Genomic DNA, 22,126 nt, shown 5'->3' with positions numbered 1-22,126 from the left:
ATGCAGAGGCACACGTTGTGTGTACACAAACCCCCCCCCCTCCCCAAACACGTGCGCACATACACACAGACACAGACACACACCTAGAACTGAGTGCCCAGCGGAGCCGAAGCAGGTTTTAAGTGGGAACAGATAGCGGGCGGGACCCCCGTGAGGTGCTCTGTATGAACCACCACCAACCCCCCCCCCTTCGCTAACTCCCCGGGCTCCTCTCCGTTTTGCTCACGCTCAGCTGCGCCAGCCTAACTTTCTGTCTTGCGAAAAAAGGACTTTTGTTCTCCGCTCCCCCGGCGTTTCCCTGGCCCAGTGGAAAAGTGAGTGGGGCAGAGGCCAGGAGGCAGCGGAGGGGGGTGGGGTGGGGTGGGCAGTGGCGTGACCTTTCCTTCTCTCGCTGACAACCTCTCCTTACATGACAGGAGGGGGGAGGGGAGCCCGAGATACAAGTGAGGAACCTGCTTCCACGAAGACTCAATAAGCACTCACCTAACACACAGCACAAGGGCTGTTGGACTGTGTTTTTGTAATGAGAGATGGGGAGGGGGGGTGAAATCTTTACTGCTCATTAATGGCCTGCCTAACAAATTACACCTGAGTAAAGCCATAAATACTCAACTCTACCAGAGACATACATTTACACACACACACACACAAATGTATCCTTACAAGGGGAAAGAGAGGTCTTAGCATTTGAGGTTTAGTTGGAATTACATCTTTAAAACGGAGCTGTCAATCAATAATATTGGGTAGAATAAAACCCAGGAGTCAGGTTAAAAAACTGGACTTGCTCCAGTGCACCACATAAAATGTCTCAAAAACCAGCATTTCAGACAAATAACCCTGTGATGAAGCAAAGAGCTTCTGAATGAACAGATGTTACCAGATGTGGCATTCTACCAATCACACCCTCTTAGCAGATGTGTGATGTCTGTGACAGCCTTAATTCATATACTTTTATAACACTGCGTTCTGACACTAACAAGCTAGCCAGTCTCTCAAAAGATCTCTCACTCTCTCTCTGAAGAGAGGGGGAACAAAGACACATCCCAGGAAGAGATGTGGGAAGAGAAGAGAGGGAGAACGAGAGAGGAACATACCCTGGTGGGAGGGGTCTTTCCCAGGTGGTAGTCTTTGTGTTGTGGTCCACGTAGTACACCCTGCCGTGGGGCAAAACACGCTGCTCCCAGCTGTAAAGAGAGGATTGGGGTGGGGGGGGGGGGGGGTGGGCAGAGATGGAGAGCGTCAATGGAAAGACGAGGTCTCTGGCCAACGGCCCAAAGACAAATCATCTAAAGGCATTTCAGACAGTGACAAGTCAGTGACACATGGAAAAACCACTCACACACACTCTTTGAGAAACAAACTTAACCACAGCAAATAAACACTATGTTGCCTCTCACACAAGCACACAGACATAGACACATACACACATGCTCTCAGGCACACACCCTGTTGGCAGCGACTCCATCACGGGCTCCATGGCAGGAGTGGGCTGGTCCGGGTTTGAGGGGGCGGTCTCTCCTGGGGCCGGGGGTGCGGCTCCGCTGTCTGGCCCAGCGGGGGTGCTGTTGCTGGGGGCGGAGGACCGGAGTGTGGGGGATGGCGGAGGGGGGGTGTGGCGGGCCAGACTGCTGCGGCCATTCTCCAGGCCGTTAGGGGCCAGCTCACCTTTACCTGGCCCAGGCAGGGGAGAAGGATAGGAGAGACTCACACAGAGACTGGGATGTGCTGGTGGGATGTGCTGGTGTGTGTGTGTGTGTGTGTGTGTGTGTGTGTGTGTGTGTGTGTGTGTGTGTTACCTGCGCTGCCAGGGCTGCTGTGGGAGCTGTGGGAGCTCTTGGAGGCGCGGTGGCGTCCGGCGGCCCCAGGGCTCTGCTCTCCGTTCACATCCCCATTAGTGAGGGGCCCTCGGGGGCCACCTGGAGAGGTCCCCCTCGAACCACCCGGAGCGCCTGTGGGTCCTGTACGCAGGAAAAGGAGGAAACCCATCAGGGTGCAAACAAACACTTACACTACCAAGGTCCAAATCTAACAAGCCTCCTAAAAGATGCTTGAGCACTTCTCAGGGACATTGGACATTTAGACGCAGTGGGCAGATCTCCTTACCGACTGGTTGCACGCATGACCAGCAGACCGGTTGGCAATTAAAATTTCCCAATTCCCCTCTAAATGTTGTGATTTTACAGGACAGAGACCTCCATTCCCGCCCTCTATGATACAGTGACTGCCACCAGTTCAGTGGGACTGATGATTAAGAGCGTTGTGAAGCACTGGGGAAGTGCACGAGGGGTGATAATTGAAGAGGTATGCAGGGGCACTATTCTTGGAGACATACTTTATGTAAGGAAATACTGTTTTGCTTTCTGCTCAGCATTCAGAGACCTTTTCCCACAGCTGTGCAAAGAATCTGTGATCGATGATTATGGGCTCAGTTTGCGTCAAATCCAGGAACAAGGGTCCAGCAAAAACGAGGCAAACTTGGGAGCAAAAGCCCCAGACAGCCGCGTCGCTGAGGAATCTGCGGGTTGGCTGAGAGAGCCATCCTTCACTAAGTAAATTGAAAGAATCAAAATTACAAGCTAAGGTTCGGGGCTGTGAGTTTCTCCACAACCTGGCCCCATGTTCGGATCCGCTGGCAGCTTCGGCAGCGCCTCTACCCACAAACAGGCAGAGCGTGCCAGCAGAGCGCTCACTGCGTCACAGCAGCGTCACGGCAACACGGTCCAGGAACAGCTGACCTCGCCACCTCCTCAGGTGATGTTCGACAGACAGGATGCTCTCTGATCTGTGTCCACGGTTAAACAGCTTTGAGGTGACGAGTCGAGGACGAGACCAGGGGCAGCTCCAAAACAGCTGTTTGAGTTTTACACACCTTAAAAATACTCAGTGGGTATAAAGCAGAAGGTCTTGTTTTGTCCTTGCACTTCCGTCATTTGGTAGTGACAGCCGGGCCTTTGATATTTTAGATTTAGGGAAGGAAGAGACCTCTTGATGACCCATTGTAAATGATGTGCAGTGTTTAGGCGGGCCAACAGGAGAAGTGTCTTATGGCAGAGAACTTATCTACTTTTATCTAGTACAGATCGAAAATCCATATTTAGATGAAGATATTTTTACCATTTTTTAGAGGTTTGTTTAGTTTGATCAAGCGCATCTGATTTGATAAAGACTAGCCGCTACATGTCCAAGGGAAAGGGGGGTGTTTGCGCTTGTGTGTTCAAAGAGCACTCTGTTTCTCCGAGGTATGAAGGAACCGCTCAGTCTGCGACTCAGAGGAACTGAACACTGACTCACAGACGCGCACACACAAAGAGGTGTCAGTGTGACCTTCTGTTTCTTTCAAAACACCGCTCATATTTTCCTAGTGGCTAAATTTAGTGCTTCTTTCCGACGTATACTTTTATACAATGCAAACATGTTGGTTCCTACCCCCCTGGATACTGGAATGCTAAGCGCACACTTGGACTGGACTCAATGGAAACATTATAAGGGGGGGGGGGTTCTCAGTTACATGGTTTTCTAACTGGTTACCTGTTCTCTGCAGAAAAGAACCGAAACGGGTGGGGGGGACAAAGAGGGAACACAGTTCCAGGGTGCTGGACGGACGTGTTTCATGATCACGTGTGATTAGTGCCTGGGCCTCCTTGCTTCCGCGGGCCCCGTGGGGGGTCTGTACCGCCGGCCGTCATGGGAGACTGGCGGGACGGCCAAACGAGTGGCATTTTTTCGTCGCTTCACGCCATCCTCGCTCTATCGCCCCTCCCCCAACCCCCTCCCTCTCTCAACAGATGGATAGTGCAGCTGAGAGAACCTCTCAACCTGATGGCATGTCCTCTGTGTTGGGTGCATTAGAGTAAATACACAGACTCTTCCTGTGGGTGTCTGGGCAGGGGGCTCTGGCCCTCCCACCACAGGGTTGGCCATGTTGTGGTGGAGCTCCAGCAGACGCTCCTGGCTTGCGTCAGGATTGAGAGCTGCTCTTTAAAGAGGCTCCAAGCACACTTCTGGCCCTCGTCACCAGGGACCTTACCATGTCTGCTCGAGAGCACGTCTCAATTTGAGGTTTGTAGACTGGTCAAGAATGGTGCTCTCGTTTGGTTCTGGGGAAAAGCGGATATGTATTGTGGGTCCCAAATAGTATAAGTAAGTATAAGTAAGTACCGTAAAACTTCAAATAATAGCCGAGTCCCAAAATGACGCCTGTCTCTTTTAAACGCCTGGCGTGGCTACAGGTTTGGGTTAAAGGCCGGGCTCCAATAGAGGCCTGGTCTGTTTTTTAGCTTCGGGTTGTATTTAATCGTCTAAAAAAAAAAAATCACACCAAAGATTTGCAATGACACGAAACCGTTGCAGAAAGGAGTTGCAGCGGTGTGAATTAGATGTTGCATGTCGTTGCAAGCCATGCCAAAAAGCATTCACCATGTCTGGTCACAGTTGCAAGGTTTTAGAATGTTGCATCAAGTTGCTGGTTAATAGAATGTTGCAGCTCATCTCATCGCGAATCTTTGGTGTGATTTGGGCTTAAGCATGGGGCAGTCTGTGCACGTTATGATTAGATGGCATTAAAAGACTGCGTTGGGGAAAAGCTAGAGTTCCAAATTGTATAACTTTTTTCAATATGAACTATGCCCTTATGTCCGACTTCGTCATCGTTCAATTCATCCCTTGTGTTTAAAATTTGCGGATAAGCCGAGGGTAGCCTAAGCTTGATTTTATGCTGGCAAAACAAAAGGGTTCGTGAACATTATTCTTTATTCTAAATGCGTACTGCCATGGCAATAACGAGAAAGAAGTCAGAAAAGGAATTTACCTTAGGTTAATGATGTAAAGTCAAGTGCACTTCTATGGGTCTGGTGTGTGCAAGCGCAGTTTTTATTGATGAGTCGGAGTGGCAAGTGCTGCGTGGAATGTGGCTGCCCAGGGCATTATAAAACTTCTCACTCTTAGGCCTCTCAGGCCTCATACACGGCGCTGAAATTGCATATTTATCTGTCTAAATTCAAATCATATGCTGGGGGAGAAATCGTCAGACATCCATGATTTTGTTATTTAGCACCCCTGGTCAAAAATATGTTTCCGTGCGCCTGGAAGTAGGCTATAATTTGAAATGTAGACGGTTGTCAAATATGCCAAATAAAATACGGGAGAAACTATATGGTTCATGCTCCCTCATGTCGAAAGGAAGGGAGAATGAAACATTACGCACGTTCCACTTTTGCATAAATAATTCCTTAACGGTTTTGGTCAGGGCTGATAATGCAACTGTATTTGACAAAGGACCGATATTGGCTATTTGCTAGTGACAAAATATGAGCTTTCAGTGTGATACAATCTCTTTGTAAATTAATGATTAAAACGCGTTTCATCTGTTCTGGCTATCCCCGCTATTTGGAATTTACTGTATCTCACTTAGATAGATAGACAGATAGATAGACACTTTATTGATCCCCAGGGGAAATTCAAGAAAATGAACAGAGATGTTGTTAATGAACAACATCAACACTAAATGAATGATGATCCGTAATTGTCATCAGATAGCCTAGTCATATAGGTAGACATTCAGTGTGTTTGAAATAATTAATTTGATCATATTTTCCATCTTTGCAAAGCAAAAGTTTTGTGTAAAGGGAATTAAAGGCCTGTCTCATATAGACGCCTGTCTCTAATACTAGCCGGTGCAGTTTGGCGATTTGGGAAAATAAAAGACCAGGCTATTATTTGGAGTTTTACGGTGTATATGCACTCTTTTGATCCCATGAGGGAAATTTAGTCTCTGCATTTATCCCAATCTGTGAATTAGTGAAACACACTCAGCACACAGTGAACACACAGTGAGGTGAAGCACACACTAATCCCGGCGCAGTGAGCTGCCTGCAACAACAGTGGCGCTCAGGGAGCAGTGAGGGTTTAGGTGCCTTTCTCAAGGGCACTTCAGCCGTGCCTACTGGTCGGGGTTCGAACCGGCAACCCTCCGGTTACAAGAACGAAGCGCTAACCAGGAGGCCACGGCTGCCCCAACCTGTCAGGTTGCACTGACCAAGTTTGTTGAGTCACTCTTTATAGTGCTTCTTGCTTGCAAATGTTTCTGATTTTCTATCCAGGTAAATAGGCTTCGAGCAGACACTGTGCTGAGTGGGTCATTTGCAAAGATCATGTGATAGATAATGGCAATAAAATAGGTATATGTGTCCCCAATGCATATTGCATCACTTTCAGATATTTACACAGTAAATAACATACTGTGCTTTCATGTTTCATGCATTATCTGTATAACTGAGGTGCACATTCTGAATCACAAGTTTAAGTTAATATTTCAGGCTCAGATCAGGCTGAAGCTATAGCGCACATGATCGTGCTATGGGTTGGGATGGAACACTTTACACTTAACCTTATTCCCAAGGAAAGACAGAAAGTCATTACCATGCAGTCTCTGCTCTCTGTGCTATCAGTTGATTGGAATAAGAAGAGGACAAATGCAGTGTGTGTGTGTGTGTGTGTGTGTGTGTGTGTGCACACTGACCTGCCACGCGGGCTGGCTGTGCTGGGCGTCTCCTCACTCTGTGTCCTGCGTAGGTTCGGTCGGTCTGACGGCAACATCTCTGCAATTAGAACAAACGGAGCAAAAACGAGGCAATCATAACAGAACATGACACGACAGTAATGACAAGACCAGCACTCACAACATCCAGTCAGTGAAACATTACTACCAACAACATCAATTCATTACCATCACCACCATCATCACTCAACATCTAAGACACCAGGGAGTTTGGGGCAAAGCCTATAAAATAAAGACATTCATCATTGAGACTGTCATCATTGGAGACTGAGAGAAAGGGGGAGGGGTAGAGAGGCAGAGAGAGAGGGGGGGGGGGGTCTACACGTCATTGCCATGGGCTCACTGGAGCCATTGTGGTTGGCAAGTTTTGCCCCCATCCCTTCCCCCCTTCAGCTAAACCACCGTATCCCACCCATGACTCAAACACAACAGCTTTCTCAAAACACGGCTTTCATAAAACGCCACAGAGACACCAACACAGGGACCTCAGAGGGGGGGGGGGAGAGAGAGAGGGAGAGGGAGGGAGAGGGAGAGAGAGGGAGGGAAGGAGGGAGAGAGAGAGAGAGAGAGAGAGAGAGAGAGGGAGAGAGAGAGAGGGAGGGAGAGAGAGGGAGGGAGAGGGAGGGAGAGAGAAGGGGGATGGAGGGATGGCGGCTGTATTGAGCCCCAGGAAGATGATTAACACGGCAGTGGAGACTTGATGTAGCGCTGCGACACGCCGGCTCCCTTTCCGCCACGTTACTCTGACGGGCGTGCGGGCGGTCCTGTGTAAACAGGCCTCCCCGTTTCATGGATGGCGAGCTGAGCTGACTGACACAAGGCCTGGCTTTGCTTCACCTTCGCTTTTTTCACCCCACACTGGACAGCAAGTATGAAAGTGCCTCTTGTGCTGCCGACGGCCCCGTCCACTGACTTAATGAGACACTGGTGTTCCTCCAGCATCCACTCAGCTTCCAACTCAGAGATGCAACTGGACCCCCTGACCCCTGACCTCCACCTCGTCCAGTCCCCCCCGCCCCCATAACACAGTCTGCTTGCAGCCAATGGGCTGTGGGTGCCAAATGACACAAATCTCTGCAGGGTGAGCTCTTTTAACGTGGCTATGGGTCCAGCAGCTTGGGCCACAGACAGTCTGGCCTCATGGTTTTAGAGCTGAAGGAGAACAAGAGGACACTCAATCTGCAGCTTCACTGATAAGGGGGAAGTGTTTTGAAGGGAACCAAAGCACCGAGAGCCAGAGAAAGAGAAAGAAAGAGAGAAAGAAAGAAAGAAAGAAAGAAAGAAAGAAAGAAAGAAAGAAAGAAAGAAAGAAAGAAAGAAAGAAAGAAAGAAAGAAAGAAAGAAAGAAAGAAAGAAAGAAAGAGCGCGAGAGAGAGAAAGAAAGAAAGAAAGAAAGAAAGAAAGAAAGAAAAAAAAAAAGAAAGAGAGAGAGAGAGACAGGAGCCAGCAGACGTCACTGCTGTGTCTGTGAAGGCACTACAGCCTTGGTTCTGTTTTCTACTCTCCACGCTGTTGTTTAGCTACCCTCTGTCCACCCGCCCTGCCACAGAGGCTGTTTGGGACGTGTGAATGTGGCACCAGTGGGCGAGGGCTTTGTGCCGGACAGGCATGTTTGCATTTCACATGTTCTCATATGTTACGCGGGACGTGGAGGTTAGTGAGGTTACAGCCCCCGTTAGTGAGGTTACAGCCCCCGTCCCTCCACACCACCTCTCCTAAGGCGAGGGAGGGAGGGCAGAAAGAGAGAGGGAGAAAGAGAGGGAGTGATAGAGAGAGAGAGAGAAAAGAAAGAGAGACAGAGGGGGAGGGGGCATCTTCCTCATGTGCACTGCACAGATGTGCTCCTACTGACACCAGCCCAGCTAAATTGCAGCCATACAAGTGCTGTTTGCCTTCGCCTGCTTGTTGAGAATGTAGCTCCACACACAGCTTTAGTGACTCATACGTATTCATGTGCTGGCAGGAGGCACGGATCTTTGAGTATTCATGTGTGTGTGCTGTGTGTGTGTGAGAGTGTCAGTGTTTGTGTGAGTGTAAAGGTGAGTTGTGACTGCTGTGGTTCTGTGTTTTCTCGGGGGCCCCCACAGCACAAAGAGGCTGTTTATGGGGCGCTGTGTGTGTGTGTGTGCGCGCATGTACGACTGCGTCTGTGTGTGTTTCAGCATGTCAGAAAGACTGCCAGGGGAAATGAGCAAAAACACTAAACCAACAGAGCAAGCCTTCAGCTGGGAACACAGAAGAGCCTTAACACACAGACCCACAGCACACACTCGACTCTTTTATACATGTGCACACACACACACACACACACACACACACACACACACACACACACACACACACACACACCACACTTTTGCCAGAGAGCACACACACACTTTGCCAGAGCATACACACACACACACACACCCAGGAGCACACGTTCCCCTAGTTCACGCCTCTAGGGACAGCGTACACACTCGAAAGCTTTATTCACACACAGACCTACATACTGTATGTACGTCCAGCATCTCCCATTGGCAGCCTAAATGCACCCCTCTTTCTCCCGCTCTCTGTCCTTCATCCCCCTCTCCACAGTGTCCCCACAGTAGGGCAGGAAACACCCCCCACCCCCCTCTCCGCTCCCTCCCTCAGACACACATCTGATCACAGGAGCCGATTGTCCCGCCAAGCGCTGAGAAAAACGACACCCAATTACACAATTCTCAGAAACAAATTACACATAAGCACTCCCAATCATGTTTGTGTGCATGCCTGTGTGTGTGTGTGTGTGTGTGAGAGAGAGTGTGTGTGTTTGTCTTCACATGACAGCAGGCAGGAAGAAAAAGCAAACACGTCTGAACGAGATAGGAAGCCATGAAGAAGCCTATTCATCGCCAATTACACAATATTGCCGTTCATATGCTCGTGTAACGTGCACGTGGAGACAGACAAACACACACACACACACATCCCTCAGTCATTGAGACTGTTGCAATGGTTTTGAACAGAGAGCCCCACATGTACATTTGTGGCCTTTAATGAATAAACAATCGCAAACTGTAACCTAAAAAACTAGTCACCCTTTAAACCTCTGAAAAGCGATCGTATTCATAAGGCAAAAAACCATACACCGACACTTACACCAACAATGCCTCCCTAGTATTTCCACTTGAGGGCGACTAAGTAGGAAAAGGCTATATTTCTCTCTCTCCTGCTCAGCCGGCCAGACCAATAACTAAAGTTAAGCCGTGCACTTAACTGCTAGTTTAAATCCTCATCACTGCAGAACTGTTGCAGGCGGTGCCACATAATACTAATAAACAACAGCTGAATTTATTTTTTTTTTTTGAAGCCAGCAAATTGGCTGGCACATCAATGAAAAGAAGACTTCAGAGAAAGGATACAGTGTACAATATGAACGTATAAAACATCAAACATCATATTCTATATCTGCTTCCCTTTGGTTTGTTTTTACAGTCAAGACTAAACTTCTCATGGCAGGACGCCCTCTGATGATAAAGAAATGGTCCCCTACGCCCTGCGTAAAAACAGAGCCACTCCATTACATTTCACTTTGACTATCAATAACAAACAGATGCCCTTCAGCTGCTGCATAGTATTAAACATTAAGCCTCATGCAACAAGCCATATAAACACATTTGCTCTTATTTTTAATTCAGATCACCAATTCATTCTTGTTTTGGTAGTGAACATTAATTTCTGCGATTCACAAAAGTTTTCTTTTCATTTTTGTTTTCCTATTTTTTAAGTAAAAGAAAATTTTACTAGTGGCTAAGAGCATTCTACCAAGACGGGAGAAAAATGTCTTATTTTCTTATTTTTAAGTCCACTGATTAGCTCTTCAGTGTAAGAAAATATACGTTTTGAATGTGTGAACATAAAATACACACAAATGTAATACAAACATCATAACACACCTGCTGATCAAACTAAAGATCAATCAGTGAATCATATAGTTAGAATACCAGCAATGGTATCGGTCACAAGCTTCCAATCTATGATCCTGTGGGATTCCGCATTCAGCACAACAGGGTAAGAGCCCATTTAGGTGGTTAAGAGTTCTTGGTGCATCCTGAGTTGCATTCTTGTATTTTTACACTTTCACAAATTAATTTAAAATATTAAGAGAGTGTTAAGGGAATACTGGTGCATGAGGCTCATTGTTTCTACATTTAAAACAGTTAAACATTTTAAATTCCATCAATCAGTTCAATTTAAATATTGTAGTTACATTTTAGGTTAAACTTGTTTAATTTAATCTGAGCTCCTTTTTAAAATATTTTTTTTTAACAAATGTAATTTTCACTGGGTGAAAAGCCTTCTATGCTGTAAGACCACTGCGATATTTTCCACCTTCAAGCTGCCGCCCACACATTGGAAACCACTGCTCTAAAATATTTACACATACACATACGATATTCGGCGGAGGGTAAAATTTGTAAGAGTTGTGTTGTACCAGCATTCAAAAATCTCCAACTACGTCTCACACTTGAAGAGCGTCATGCTAAATGTTTGATGTGGACGCGTGAGCCTATAGCGAGGCTTGGGAATCAGATGTGGAACACACTCCATAATCGCTCAGAGGTGGTCCTCACTGAATGTAGCCTGACGTCTTCCCGCAAATTGCCTTCACATGCACATTAATTAGACTGACTGCTGCTTAATATTGTATACAATCTCTCTCTCATTTTTCCTCATCTATTCTCTCTGTATATTTGAAGGACAAGCCACACCATGCATGCAATTGAAAATTACATTCAGTTTGGGTTCAGTATAGTTTCTACACAAACCAGGACTACGTGCCTCACTGTATCTTGCCTTGGTATTACTGTATGGTGAAGAGACTATGCTCTGCTTGTGCATGTGGAAGCATGCTACAAAGTGGCATGGCAAAACTCCCCAGTTTCCCCCCCTTAGAATCTCTCTCTTTCACTGTCTCTCTCTCGGTTCCTCACTCACTCACTCACTCACTCTCTGCTGCGGGAAGCTTCTCTGCACTCCTCGACCACAGAGGCCCAAAAGCTCTGGCTTTTTCCACTCCTCTGCCCCAACCCACTCCAGCATTTAGTTTAGGTGGAGTCAACACGCACAAATATACATTGAAAAAAGCCCACTGGTTGTACCCAGCCCAGGCCTGCACCAGAGCGTGCTTGCAGAACCTGAGTGTTAGTGTGTTAATGCAGCATTTACTGCACGCTCTAGCACACTATTTGATCCGTGTGCATATGTGATCTTTTACATGTATTACAAAAAAAGTGTTTTCCCCCCGTTATGTCCATATGTGTGTGTGTGTGTGTGTGTGTGTGTGTTATGAGGCGGGACTCACTGTCTGTTGCTGTGCTGCCATTGGGCAAGGATCCCAGATCAACAACCAGGCCGTCCAGACAGACGTTCAGCTCGCCTCCTGCTACAACTGAGCCTTTGTTCTCCGTCTGCAGGACTAGACTGAGCTGCAGATTCTCCACTGAACAGCATATGAATGGGGGGAGAGAGGGAGAGAGAGAGGGAGAAAATGGTGAGAAAGAGAGAGCGAAGGTCGATAAGAAAGGCTTGCAGCAATGTACGTCATTTGAGCTGTGTCTCAGTATCAATGTTTGGAAAATCTCCAAACATTTTTCATTGTATCAGTATCTCTCTCTCTCTCTCTCACACACTGAAAGCAATTGAAATGTTGCGTAAATGAACACAAAAAAGAAAGTAAATAAATAAATCTGGCTGGCAATGACAAATCTGCACTTAAAAAGAGATTTTATTCTGTGAAAACTGGGTGTGTTGAATGAAAACAAACCATCATCACACTGATTAAAAGGGAACTTACAACTTCACAGAGGATAATGTATCTGTCATTAGCATTTCTTTGTTTTTGTGAGTTTAAAGTCATATCAGCTCAGTCAAAATCTATCAAACATGTCTCTTTTCATTACCCCATAACCCAAAAGTCAATCAAAAACAGTCTGAAGATAACAAATATAAGGCATTTCAAATCGCTGCAGTCTGTGTGTCCAAGTGTTCTCTCTCTCTCTCTTCAGTCTTCCCTCCTTCTGCATGTGTGGTGCAGCACTGCCCTAACGTGGACGTGGCATGGCTGACGGACACTTCGTGCCCTGCTTGGTGGATTCTCTGGGGGTCATTTGGCTTATTTTCACTCCCCTCATTATATCCTATTACTCAGCCCCTGGGGCAGCCACAGATACTGGGGTTGTTGTGGCCACATGTCAAGAGAGCGTCCTAAACGTCAGGAGAAGCTTCAATCAGAACTACAAAGTGCTCTGTATGAGCATCAGTCACTAAGTTTTCATCCAACTTATGTGCCTATTTTAGGCACATGAAGCAAATGAAAGATCTGCTAAAGGAAAAGCAGGTCTCTGTGTGTGCATTTTGATCAACTGCGTTATGCAAATTAAAAAGGCCACCGTCATAATCAAGGAGAGTGTCTATAGGGCAGCTTTAACAGGAAGAAGCAATAATGTTATATCAATAGTCATACAAATACTCTTGTCAATAAATAGGATATCAGGGAAAGTACAAGCATGTTCACTCAGGACATCCTATTAAAATGCCCACATCATAATTCTGAGTGAAAACATGGCCATGGTCTGTAGATTCAAATCCATGTGAGCATTCAACTATTTCTCTCCTTCTTAGTACTCACAAAAAAACAAAAACCCTGTATGAATTCTAAAATGGCTCAAAGTCCGCTCAGTTGTAAACGGCCTCTTGCAAACGCATGCATCAACACCTGTTTTCTTTTTCCAGGGTGTGAAGTCATAATATACTTCTGCAAGAATAAGAGAACTGAACTGAATAAGGGAACTTATACTTAACATTATACGTAGATCGTTTTCACAAGAGAAATGTGGAAAATACAAAGTTCAGTTACAACTTGCGTATGTTTTATTGCATGTCAGCAAGAATTAACTGGATTATCTGTAAACTGAGTGCAGCCAACCTGCCACTAAAAGAAAACAGCATTGTGCATTATGTCGTCTCTTCACCCCCCCCCCCCCCCACCATGTAATAACCCAAGGAACAGCTTGTAAAGATATTGTGTGACCCATCTAAGTTCATGTGTGAGTGCATTTGGCTGGACCTACTTTTGCCATCATGATTGCGTAAGGTGTCCAAAAGGTCAATGGTGGCGCTACCCAGCAGCTCTTTCCTCAGGGTGTGGCAACTCCACAGCTTCAGATCTAGTCGACTCTGAGGTGTCACATTCCTGCATTCACCATCCAAAAGACCAACATTACAACATAACTCATGCATACAGTGAAGATGGACATGCTTGGACAGAAACAGCAGAGATTTGCACACTGCACAATAACAACATCGATCTAGACCCGTAAAACCACAAACAACTACTTCTGCCTGGGTCTGAGAAAGGAGTGTCCAATTCCCATCAATTGCTCCAACCCCATCTATCTACCCTAAGTGCTTTCAGAGAGTAGTGCAAATGACAGAAGAGGAAAGCTCACAGGGTGAGGTCCTCATTCCACTGGAGTTCCAGGTGGCCTGTGCGCTTGCCCGTCTTCTTGGTCTCACTGGTCAGCCCGTCAGCGGTCACCTCCACAAACGAGCTGAGGCGGGAATGGCGGTTGGGGAGTTTGGGGGACTGGGGCTTTGCAGAAAGAACTAAGAAAGACAGTAGAAAGACAGATAAACAAAACAAAAATGTCAGGGAAATAAAATGCAATGAGAAAGGAATAACGCTCACTTGACAACACATTTGGGAACAACTAGAGTCAGACAACGGTTATAACTCAACCAAAGTATCAAGAAGAGAGACCGTGGGAACAGAATCAGCGTTGGAATCACAGTAGGCCCTCAATGCATATTCATGTTAGGGACTATTTGTGCCAAGTCTATCATAAGATTTGCAATATGCTGAGTACTGAGGGAGGTTCAGTGGTGATTTCAAAACATATCCCTGCAGTAAAAGTCTCACAATTTCCTTCATCTGAAAAGTCAAGTATTCTAGTCACTGAAAAAGCAGTTAAGCCATGGAGTGAACCATGAATGGTATTATCCTCTGAGATCCCCAAAGAGGTCAGAAGCTCACTATGAAATATTGATAATAGTAAAATCCTGATAGCAGCCATTTGATAGTGCGACAATATTTCTCCCCATCCAAGGTGCTAGCCTAACATTTCAGATTAGAACTGTTACATTTACCATTTCCCGTCTATGTTTCCTTTGTCTGGATACAATGACTCATTAGATATTTTGGAGGGCAGAAGCCATTTACATGTAGATAGAGTAGTACTTCCTTTTATCCGATTCAAACTGTGTCAGATAAGCCGAATCCCACAAGGATAAAATAGCCCAGGAAAGAGTCAAATGGAATCCCTTCACTTTTGCAATTCATGTAGGCTGTTTTCTGTCCCCGTACATAGTAGACACGTACATAGTATATTTTAAATCCTGTTTATTAAGGTGTTCTGCGTGTAAACACAACATTTCCCTCGCTCACCATGTCAACAAGACTGTCACTACTGCCAACTGCCATATTGGCATAAGACAACAAAGGTAAAAATCTTCTCAGCATCTGACCACTGTGGTCAGGCAGAGTGGACAAGTTAAGGGACACAGTGCCCTCTAGCTGAGACAAAGACATTCCTCCACACCGGACAATACTGACAACAGTGCTGAACTGCCATATGTCTGGCGTTCATAATACCACCCTGTCCAGTTATTTTGTGTTGATACTGTTTGGATCCTACCACTGGTGAAAAGAGATGATTCAGAGGAGAGTGAAGGACAGTGCAAAGATGTGGCATGGATGACGAAGCAGGTGTGCACAGGTAGAAAATCATGATTCATTACCTTTCAAGGTCAGCTGAGATTTTTCGGTGGACTGGACACTGCCAGGTCTATTCACACTGGCAGTTGCCATGACATCACAGCTCTGAAATACACATATGACATACCAATGAGACCAATAAATCTCCATCACTACCTTGTCACTACTCCCAGCCGTGTCATTTTTAGGGAATCCCCCAATGTCAATGACCCCAACTGAATCTTTACTGCCAGTATTAATGCACGTTCAAAAGATCGATTTGTTGTCTTGACGCAAGCTACCTGACAGCATTAACAATTTGACATGACTGAACATGGGCCGAAGGATTCTGACAAGCTGAGTTTGTTTTGGGAGGTAGGTCGGGAACAACATGATGCGGAAGCATCTCAATTAAACGCCATAGTAGGTGGATAGATTTCCCATTTTAGTTATACCACTGCATGCTGGCCAGAAATTCAAGTTAGGATAAAATGGTTTACAGAACATTCCAAACTGCAGTGAGGAAATGAATAACGTTAACGTTCATCTGATGACAGACTGAAATCAAAATATGTACCTTTGCTGAAAGAGAACACAAAGCTGGGAAACAAACTTGAGTTTCAATACCTAGCCAGGGCTCACATAAATAGTGTGAATGCCCATTGCATGACAGTAGCTTTGACTAGGTATCCCCAGTTTTTTTTAAGGATAGCTAACGTTAACTAGTTGCTAATACTCCCCCTGCAATTCCGTTAGCTAACTAATTTAGAGAGTGGTCGTTACAAGCACAACGGTTTAGGACGTAGCTTTAAATGCAAGTTAAATTATGTGATTAATCTGAACGAATAGAATAGATTTCATAAACAGGAGAAAGCCAAAGGGTTGTTATTTTGAGTGGAATATGATGTAGCCTCAATCGATTGATGAATCGAAAGCAGTAACAGTTAGAAGCTAGAATGTTAGCTTGCGTTATAAGCAAGCAATAGCAAGACAACAAATGATACATAATTTACTGTCATATCAGAAACTTAGTGAGTCGACAGTAAGAGCGTACTCTCCCTTAAAACTACAAATTCACAACAGCCCGGGTCACATCCCAAATCACACCGACGCATTGTGTGCGCAGTTTAAAACCCCCACAATAACAACACGGAAGGTATCCTAGCTGGCTAGCAAGCTAAGTTAGCTAGCTAACCCATCAAGCCTGGCAGTTAGCTATTTCTAAGATAACGTTACCAATTAACATTTAAAAGGGATCCTCAGACCAGCTTAACATGACAAGTACAAATTACCCAGTAAGAAAACATATACGTTAAACAAGCTTTGAAGATCTTACGTTGATGACATCTGTTCCTACCTTATTAAAGCTGTGGTCCTATCGCTGCTACCTAGTTAACTTTCATTTCCGCCTCAATGTCAGGGTCACGTGGTAAAGAGAACAACGCAATCGCAATGAACCCCCCCCCCCAAAAAAAAAAAAAAAAAAAACAAGAGAAATATAGTATCTTTGTGGTAAATAATAACCGGTGCTCTTGGTAACTTTACTCGCAGCAACTATTATTGAAAAGCCTATTTACAAATAGTGCAATGCCTTAATTGACTGTCAATTTGTCATTGTTATCATTATTGTAGTAGTCTAATCTAGTCTTCACCAAAGATCTTCGGTCTTCACTTAGAACAAAGAGTTTGCCTACAATGAGACGGTATAGGCTAAAAACCTCACAAGCTAGTTGTTTCTTTAAGGTTAGGCCTATGTAATTTTCCTTCAGTATTCTGTATTGTTGGCCTATGCTATTCAAACAGTGAAGCCAATGTGCCCATAGAGGGGATAAATGCAAAATGGTGTTACATGTTTGGAGTAGGCAATATACATTATTATTATCATTATTAAAATATACTACACGAAAAATAATTGGCTTCACAGGAAATACCCTAGCTTGCTCTGATCTGATATCCAACAAACATTCTGAAAAAAATGAATTAGAATTTTATTGTGCCTCTGGGAAGGTTCTATTTGAACATCAGAGGTCAGTAAGAGTAACTGTATGGCATGATGATGTTTTAAATTTCATTTAAAAAAGACTTATGAGACAGAAACCTGTTGTACATCTGTATGTTCTCTGTAATTTCACATGGTGTTATTCACACATTTACAGTACATACAGATACAGTGTGTCATTTGGCTGTTTGGAACGTTTTCAGTGTTCTTCCTGTGGTAATGGGACTGGCTGTAACCCATAAGATGGACCACGCTGACTCATGTAGTGGTCATGGTAATAAGTTGTCACAGCCAAGGGAGGGCCCAACAGCAGACAGAGCCACACTAGCCCATTCCCATAGTTACCAATGAAGAAGCGCTCCAAGAGAAAAGCCAGGAGAAGCTGAAATGGGGATGTGAACAGAAATATCTGAATCTGTGCCAAGGTCCATATGCAATGTTATAAATGCAACTTCTGTTTTCTATGTTTTTCCAGTTAAATGTATTGCAAAAGAAGCCATGCCTCACCTCAAACATCATGTTGAGAAACAGCCATAAGTGACACCGTTGTAGGGCCAGAGCAATATTAAACTGCAAATAGATAAATACAGACCTGGTCACAATAATGCTCATTGGCCACAGCAAACATCTCTGTATTGTACAACTGCATCGCACCTCCAACAGTCCAGAGACTACTATGAAGATCAGTATGTCGGCCTGTTTTGCAGAGAATTTCCTCTTTAGAAATGGCTCATAGAGATGTCTGTATTAAAGAGAGGAGAGGCAAAGGGAAACATGGACCAGATAAGAGGAGTGGAAAATCGTTTGCAATTTTTGACAAAGGAAAAAGAGTGGATAAGTCATTTATTTGGGTGACAGACCTTTGAATCCACCTTTGGAAAGGAACATTCCAATTTCTCCACAAACTGCCAAGTGTGTCAGCATTCCTGGGAAAATGCAAGTTAAAAACATATTTAACCAATGACACAGAGGAAATGAAAGTCAGCATGATTACAGGTTTGAAGATGGTGTGACTTACCACCAGTCACCATAGAATTGCCGGTCACCAAAGCGCAGGAGTTCGGCTATGAAGTTCAGATAGGAGTGTGAAAAAAGGAAGAAGAACATCAGCCACAGGAAATGGGTGGGAGTCTGCATGGGAGAGTTCAAGTAAGTGTCATTTCAGATTTCTGACTTCCAAGGAAATACAGCAGACAAATAGAAAGCCCAACACAGACACACACACATACACTCACCGCCAACTCCACAAGGTGCTCAATCCTTGCAGCTATTTCCATATCCTTGACAGACCAGACAGAGGGTGGAGAGGAAACACTTATGAGACCTTGTCACAATCAGACAAATTATATTTATCCAAAGACTTAAAAGGACTATGATGTCACTTACAACAAAAGTCTTTTTTGACCGCTGGAATATGGGGTCAATCCACTACAATGGGCCAAGCATATTGTTGAATGAAATATGACAGCAACTTAATATTAAATAACAGCATAAATGAACATGTTCATGACATAGATTAAATCTGACTGACTAAACTGTAAAAAATAACTACAAGAATCCAACCTGCTGCATGATTCCCACTATGAGCTGGGTGAGGACCACCTGGGAGGAAAAACATCATCGGAGTTATTCTCCATTCACACTCTTTGATCGATTGATTAGAGGAGTTCCGTCAAAACATCACAGAATACAATACATAATGTAGAAGTCGAATATATATATATTCCCTACAAAGCCTCACAGAATCTTACCATTTCCACCAAGCTTTGGAACACAACATTTATACGGACCCTAGGTGTTTGAGGGAAGTCCCTCTGGTAACACAGAGTGGGAGCCAGAAGGAAATAGTAGAGATCTTGAAAAGGACAGAATAATCAAAAGTTAATCCTGACACTCACTATAGATTTCCTTTTGTCATACCATTGAATAGTCTTATACAATGTGAAGATGCTGTGATTAAAATCTTACCACAGAGAGTGATTTCACTTTCCTGAGGAATTACATGTTTTGATCCTGTAAAACATAACTTCTTTATGCACAATACTGTATGTTTATACTGGGGATGGCAATTGCAATGGCAATAGTTGATAAACAACGTGCACACGTGCAAACGGCATGCACATTTTGGTAATTTCGGGCTGGATGCTGTCTTAGAGAGGGCTCAATCAGGCTATAGCATCAACAAATCAGTCCAGTAATACATTAACAGTGTGTCTTGATTTTGTTTGTGGAAAATGGTATCAGTCTACTTCCCACATAGTGACACTGAATCATGGAAACAGTTAGGTTCATGTCCAGCTTCATGTAAAATTGTAGTTATTATTTCTAGGACCTCATCAGACCTCCCTTTATTAGTAATAATGCTTATTAAGGCAATCAATAACGCTGAAGCTCTAGCTCATACCGTCCTTTGTGCATTCCCTCTTACGGTACCAGCTGCTGACCTGCTGATAGGAGTAGAGCTTCAGCCAGAGTATAGTGTAGGTGAAAAGCGACAGAAGAGCTCCACCTATTGACATACAGTAAGCATGACAATGAGGTCGTTTGAGGAGGTACAGTAGGTTCCAACGACAACGACAGTGTGTATTGCATCAAGCCTTTCCCATCAACTTCTTTTAAACAACAACAGCTTCTATCCTAATAGCATGAAGACCAATTAAATCCTTTGCCAATCTATTAGTTACCAGTTGTAGGGCTGCAACTAATGATTATTTTCAATGTTGACTAATCTGCCGATTATTTTCTCTATTTATCGATCAGTTGATTGATCGATAAAATGCCAGAACATGCTGATGAAATGTTGATCATTATTTTCCAAAGCATAAGATTATGTCCTCACATGCCATGTTTTGTCCACACACCAAACATCACCATCATAGAAGAGTAAGTAGAGTAAGTCAAGTAAGATGAAAATGTTCACGTTTAAGAAGCTAAAATCAGAGAATTTTGAATGTATTTTCCTTAAAAATTGGCAAATACCAATTAATTGATAATCAAAATAGTTGGCAATTAATTTAATAGTCAACAACTAATTGATTAATAGATTAATCTTTGCAGCCCTAACCAGTTCATAAGTGCTGTGACTATTCATCAACTATGAGGACTGAGTCATTCATTACCTGTAGATAAAGATGTTTCATAATGGAGAATAATGAAGGTGGGGAAAACAGACAGAAGCACAAGGTTTCCCATGTGAAGCCAGTATGCCAACGAAGAAGAAAGGATTCCCTGAGGTCATTAGGAAACAAATTAAAAGCTCTATCAACAACATAGTATAATCCAAAGCCACAATAATTCATTTTGGAAAATAAATCCAAATTCCACACCTTTTCCTGGCTCTTTTCCAGAATCATAGACACAATAGGAAACATGTTGGCAGCTGCAAAAAGAGTACAGACAAGAAAATCACTATTCACTGCTTGGGTGACAGCTGCAAGGAATTAAGTTACCTTGAATTGCATCCTCACCCAAGATCAGGTACATATATGGCCAGTAGTGGTCCCCGATCAGGAATTCCACAGCTTTCTTTAAGTCAATCAGAAAGCCATGCCTTAAGACAATGGAGAATGATTCATTTAAATTGTGGAGAGCCTTGTCCGGTCTCTTAATTCTTCATATTTGCAATGCAGGCTACTCACTGTATGAAGTTCTCCAGAAACAGGTGGGCATAGGTCAAGGTCTGAAGCACAAAGGTTTAATATTCATCTTAAACAGTGATAAAAACACCACACATAGGTTTTACAAAGTTTTTTTTTTTTTTAATTAAATCCTACAATGCAGGGCTCTCACCAGAAGAATCACTATCCAGTTGAGAATTCCTCTGTAGTTGGTAAAGCGGCTATTGGAGCTCAGCAATGAGTCCTGAACACTGTGACAGCTGTCCAGAGTTAAAGACAATATTAGTGTGTGACCTCGATTATCGTTGACTAATTTCATAGCCCATACCTTAGGTAAACTACAAGCATGCACAGATACCTGATCATCTCCATGTAGGGTCCCAGAAGAGTGGAATCTGTGTATTCCTCCTGGTCAGACTGCGAAAGGGATTGACCACGCAGGTATGCTTTCGGGACAGACATCTCAGCTGTTTGCTCAAGCTCAAATAGTCAGTTCAAGTGTTATTCTTCTACGTTTAACATTTTATCGGACCATTAATGATACTTTTTTTTACATGTAACTTGCATGTTATTTCAGAGTTTCACACAATAGGCCTAAACCTGTATGCGGCTGCAGTATTGACTGAGGATGCAAGGTGCACCAATTAGAGCAGGATTAGGCTATATCCTTGCACAGCTCACTCAACCTCATATTAGCATTATGTTAAAGAGAAATCGTTTACCAACACGTGTCAATTTGGCCGCCTTCAAACGAATTGGTTTCTTATCGTCTCATTAGCATTGTTCCGACTGAGGCTAACCTTGACAGCCGAGAAAAGAGCGCAGGAGCAGGCAGCTGGTCAAAACGATAATTAGTCCTCCTCAGTGACGCATCTGAGGTCAAGAGTACTGTCTGTCTGCTGTCCATTCATGTCGTTACGCCACGATCATGTCGTATTTTCGTGGTTAGCCTACATTGAAATATAAACCAGGTACATCCCATACGTCACACTAAGGTGTTAAATAATATGCAGCAGCTAGCCTACCCATATTACCTGCAGACCAAATGAAAGGGTTTATTTAAAATAATGAAATTATTTCGCCCAAATAGCATGAGTCCACACCAGACAGATGACTGCCACCACGAGGTTACTGTCAAACCTTACACAGCAGGGTGGTGGTGGCTCGCAGGATGC

At 44.2% G+C, this 22,126-nt stretch overlaps 2 protein-coding genes across 6 annotated transcripts in view; both read right to left on the bottom strand.

Annotated features, from left to right (window-relative positions):
* wwp2 (WW domain containing E3 ubiquitin protein ligase 2) overlaps positions 1-16,767 on the bottom strand; it is a 35,048-nt gene extending 18,281 nt beyond the window's left edge. The window contains exons 1-11 of the mRNA XM_048257208.1: positions 16,693-16,767; positions 15,380-15,461; positions 14,032-14,188; positions 13,654-13,775; positions 11,886-12,023; positions 6,518-6,596; positions 3,865-3,952; positions 3,529-3,535; positions 1,797-1,958; positions 1,446-1,671; positions 1,095-1,184 (exon numbers count right to left, since the gene is read on the bottom strand). Coding sequence (XP_048113165.1) covers positions 1,095-1,184; positions 1,446-1,671; positions 1,797-1,958; positions 3,529-3,535; positions 3,865-3,952; positions 6,518-6,596; positions 11,886-12,023; positions 13,654-13,775; positions 14,032-14,188; positions 15,380-15,449 — 1,139 coding nt within the window. The 5' untranslated portion in view covers positions 15,450-15,461; positions 16,693-16,767. The remainder of the gene's footprint in view (positions 1-1,094; positions 1,185-1,445; positions 1,672-1,796; positions 1,959-3,528; positions 3,536-3,864; positions 3,953-6,517; positions 6,597-11,885; positions 12,024-13,653; positions 13,776-14,031; positions 14,189-15,379; positions 15,462-16,692) is intronic.
* A 548-nt stretch (positions 16,768-17,315) lies between these two features.
* On the bottom strand, positions 17,316-22,044 carry LOC125303844 (diacylglycerol O-acyltransferase 1-like). 5 transcript variants are annotated; one of them, XM_048257788.1, is made up of 18 exons: positions 21,674-22,042; positions 21,310-21,431; positions 21,124-21,211; positions 20,973-21,013; positions 20,802-20,884; positions 20,661-20,713; positions 20,454-20,562; positions 19,739-19,843; positions 19,303-19,347; positions 19,086-19,189; positions 18,898-18,936; positions 18,721-18,762; positions 18,570-18,614; positions 18,353-18,465; positions 18,195-18,260; positions 17,989-18,076; positions 17,842-17,904; positions 17,316-17,716 (listed from the first exon to the last, which is right to left on the bottom strand). In XM_048257788.1, the coding sequence occupies exons 2-18, from the start codon at positions 21,411-21,413 to the stop codon at positions 17,534-17,536; spliced, it is 1,371 nt and encodes a 456-aa protein (XP_048113745.1). In that variant the 5' UTR covers positions 21,414-21,431; positions 21,674-22,042; the 3' UTR covers positions 17,316-17,533. The 5 variants fall into 5 exon arrangements, 3 of the variants coding, with proteins under 3 accessions (XP_048113745.1, XP_048113746.1, XP_048113744.1); XM_048257789.1 differs by having other exon boundaries at positions 21,752-22,042; XM_048257787.1 differs by having other exon boundaries at positions 21,310-22,041.
* Positions 22,045-22,126: the final 82 nt, after the last annotated feature.

This window comes from Alosa alosa, chromosome 11 (assembly GCF_017589495.1).
Source record: "Alosa alosa isolate M-15738 ecotype Scorff River chromosome 11, AALO_Geno_1.1, whole genome shotgun sequence".
Taxonomy (NCBI): Eukaryota; Metazoa; Chordata; class Actinopteri; order Clupeiformes; family Clupeidae; genus Alosa; species Alosa alosa.
Note: the sequence above shows the minus strand (reverse complement) of the source record. Positions and strands in the feature narration are given on the sequence as shown.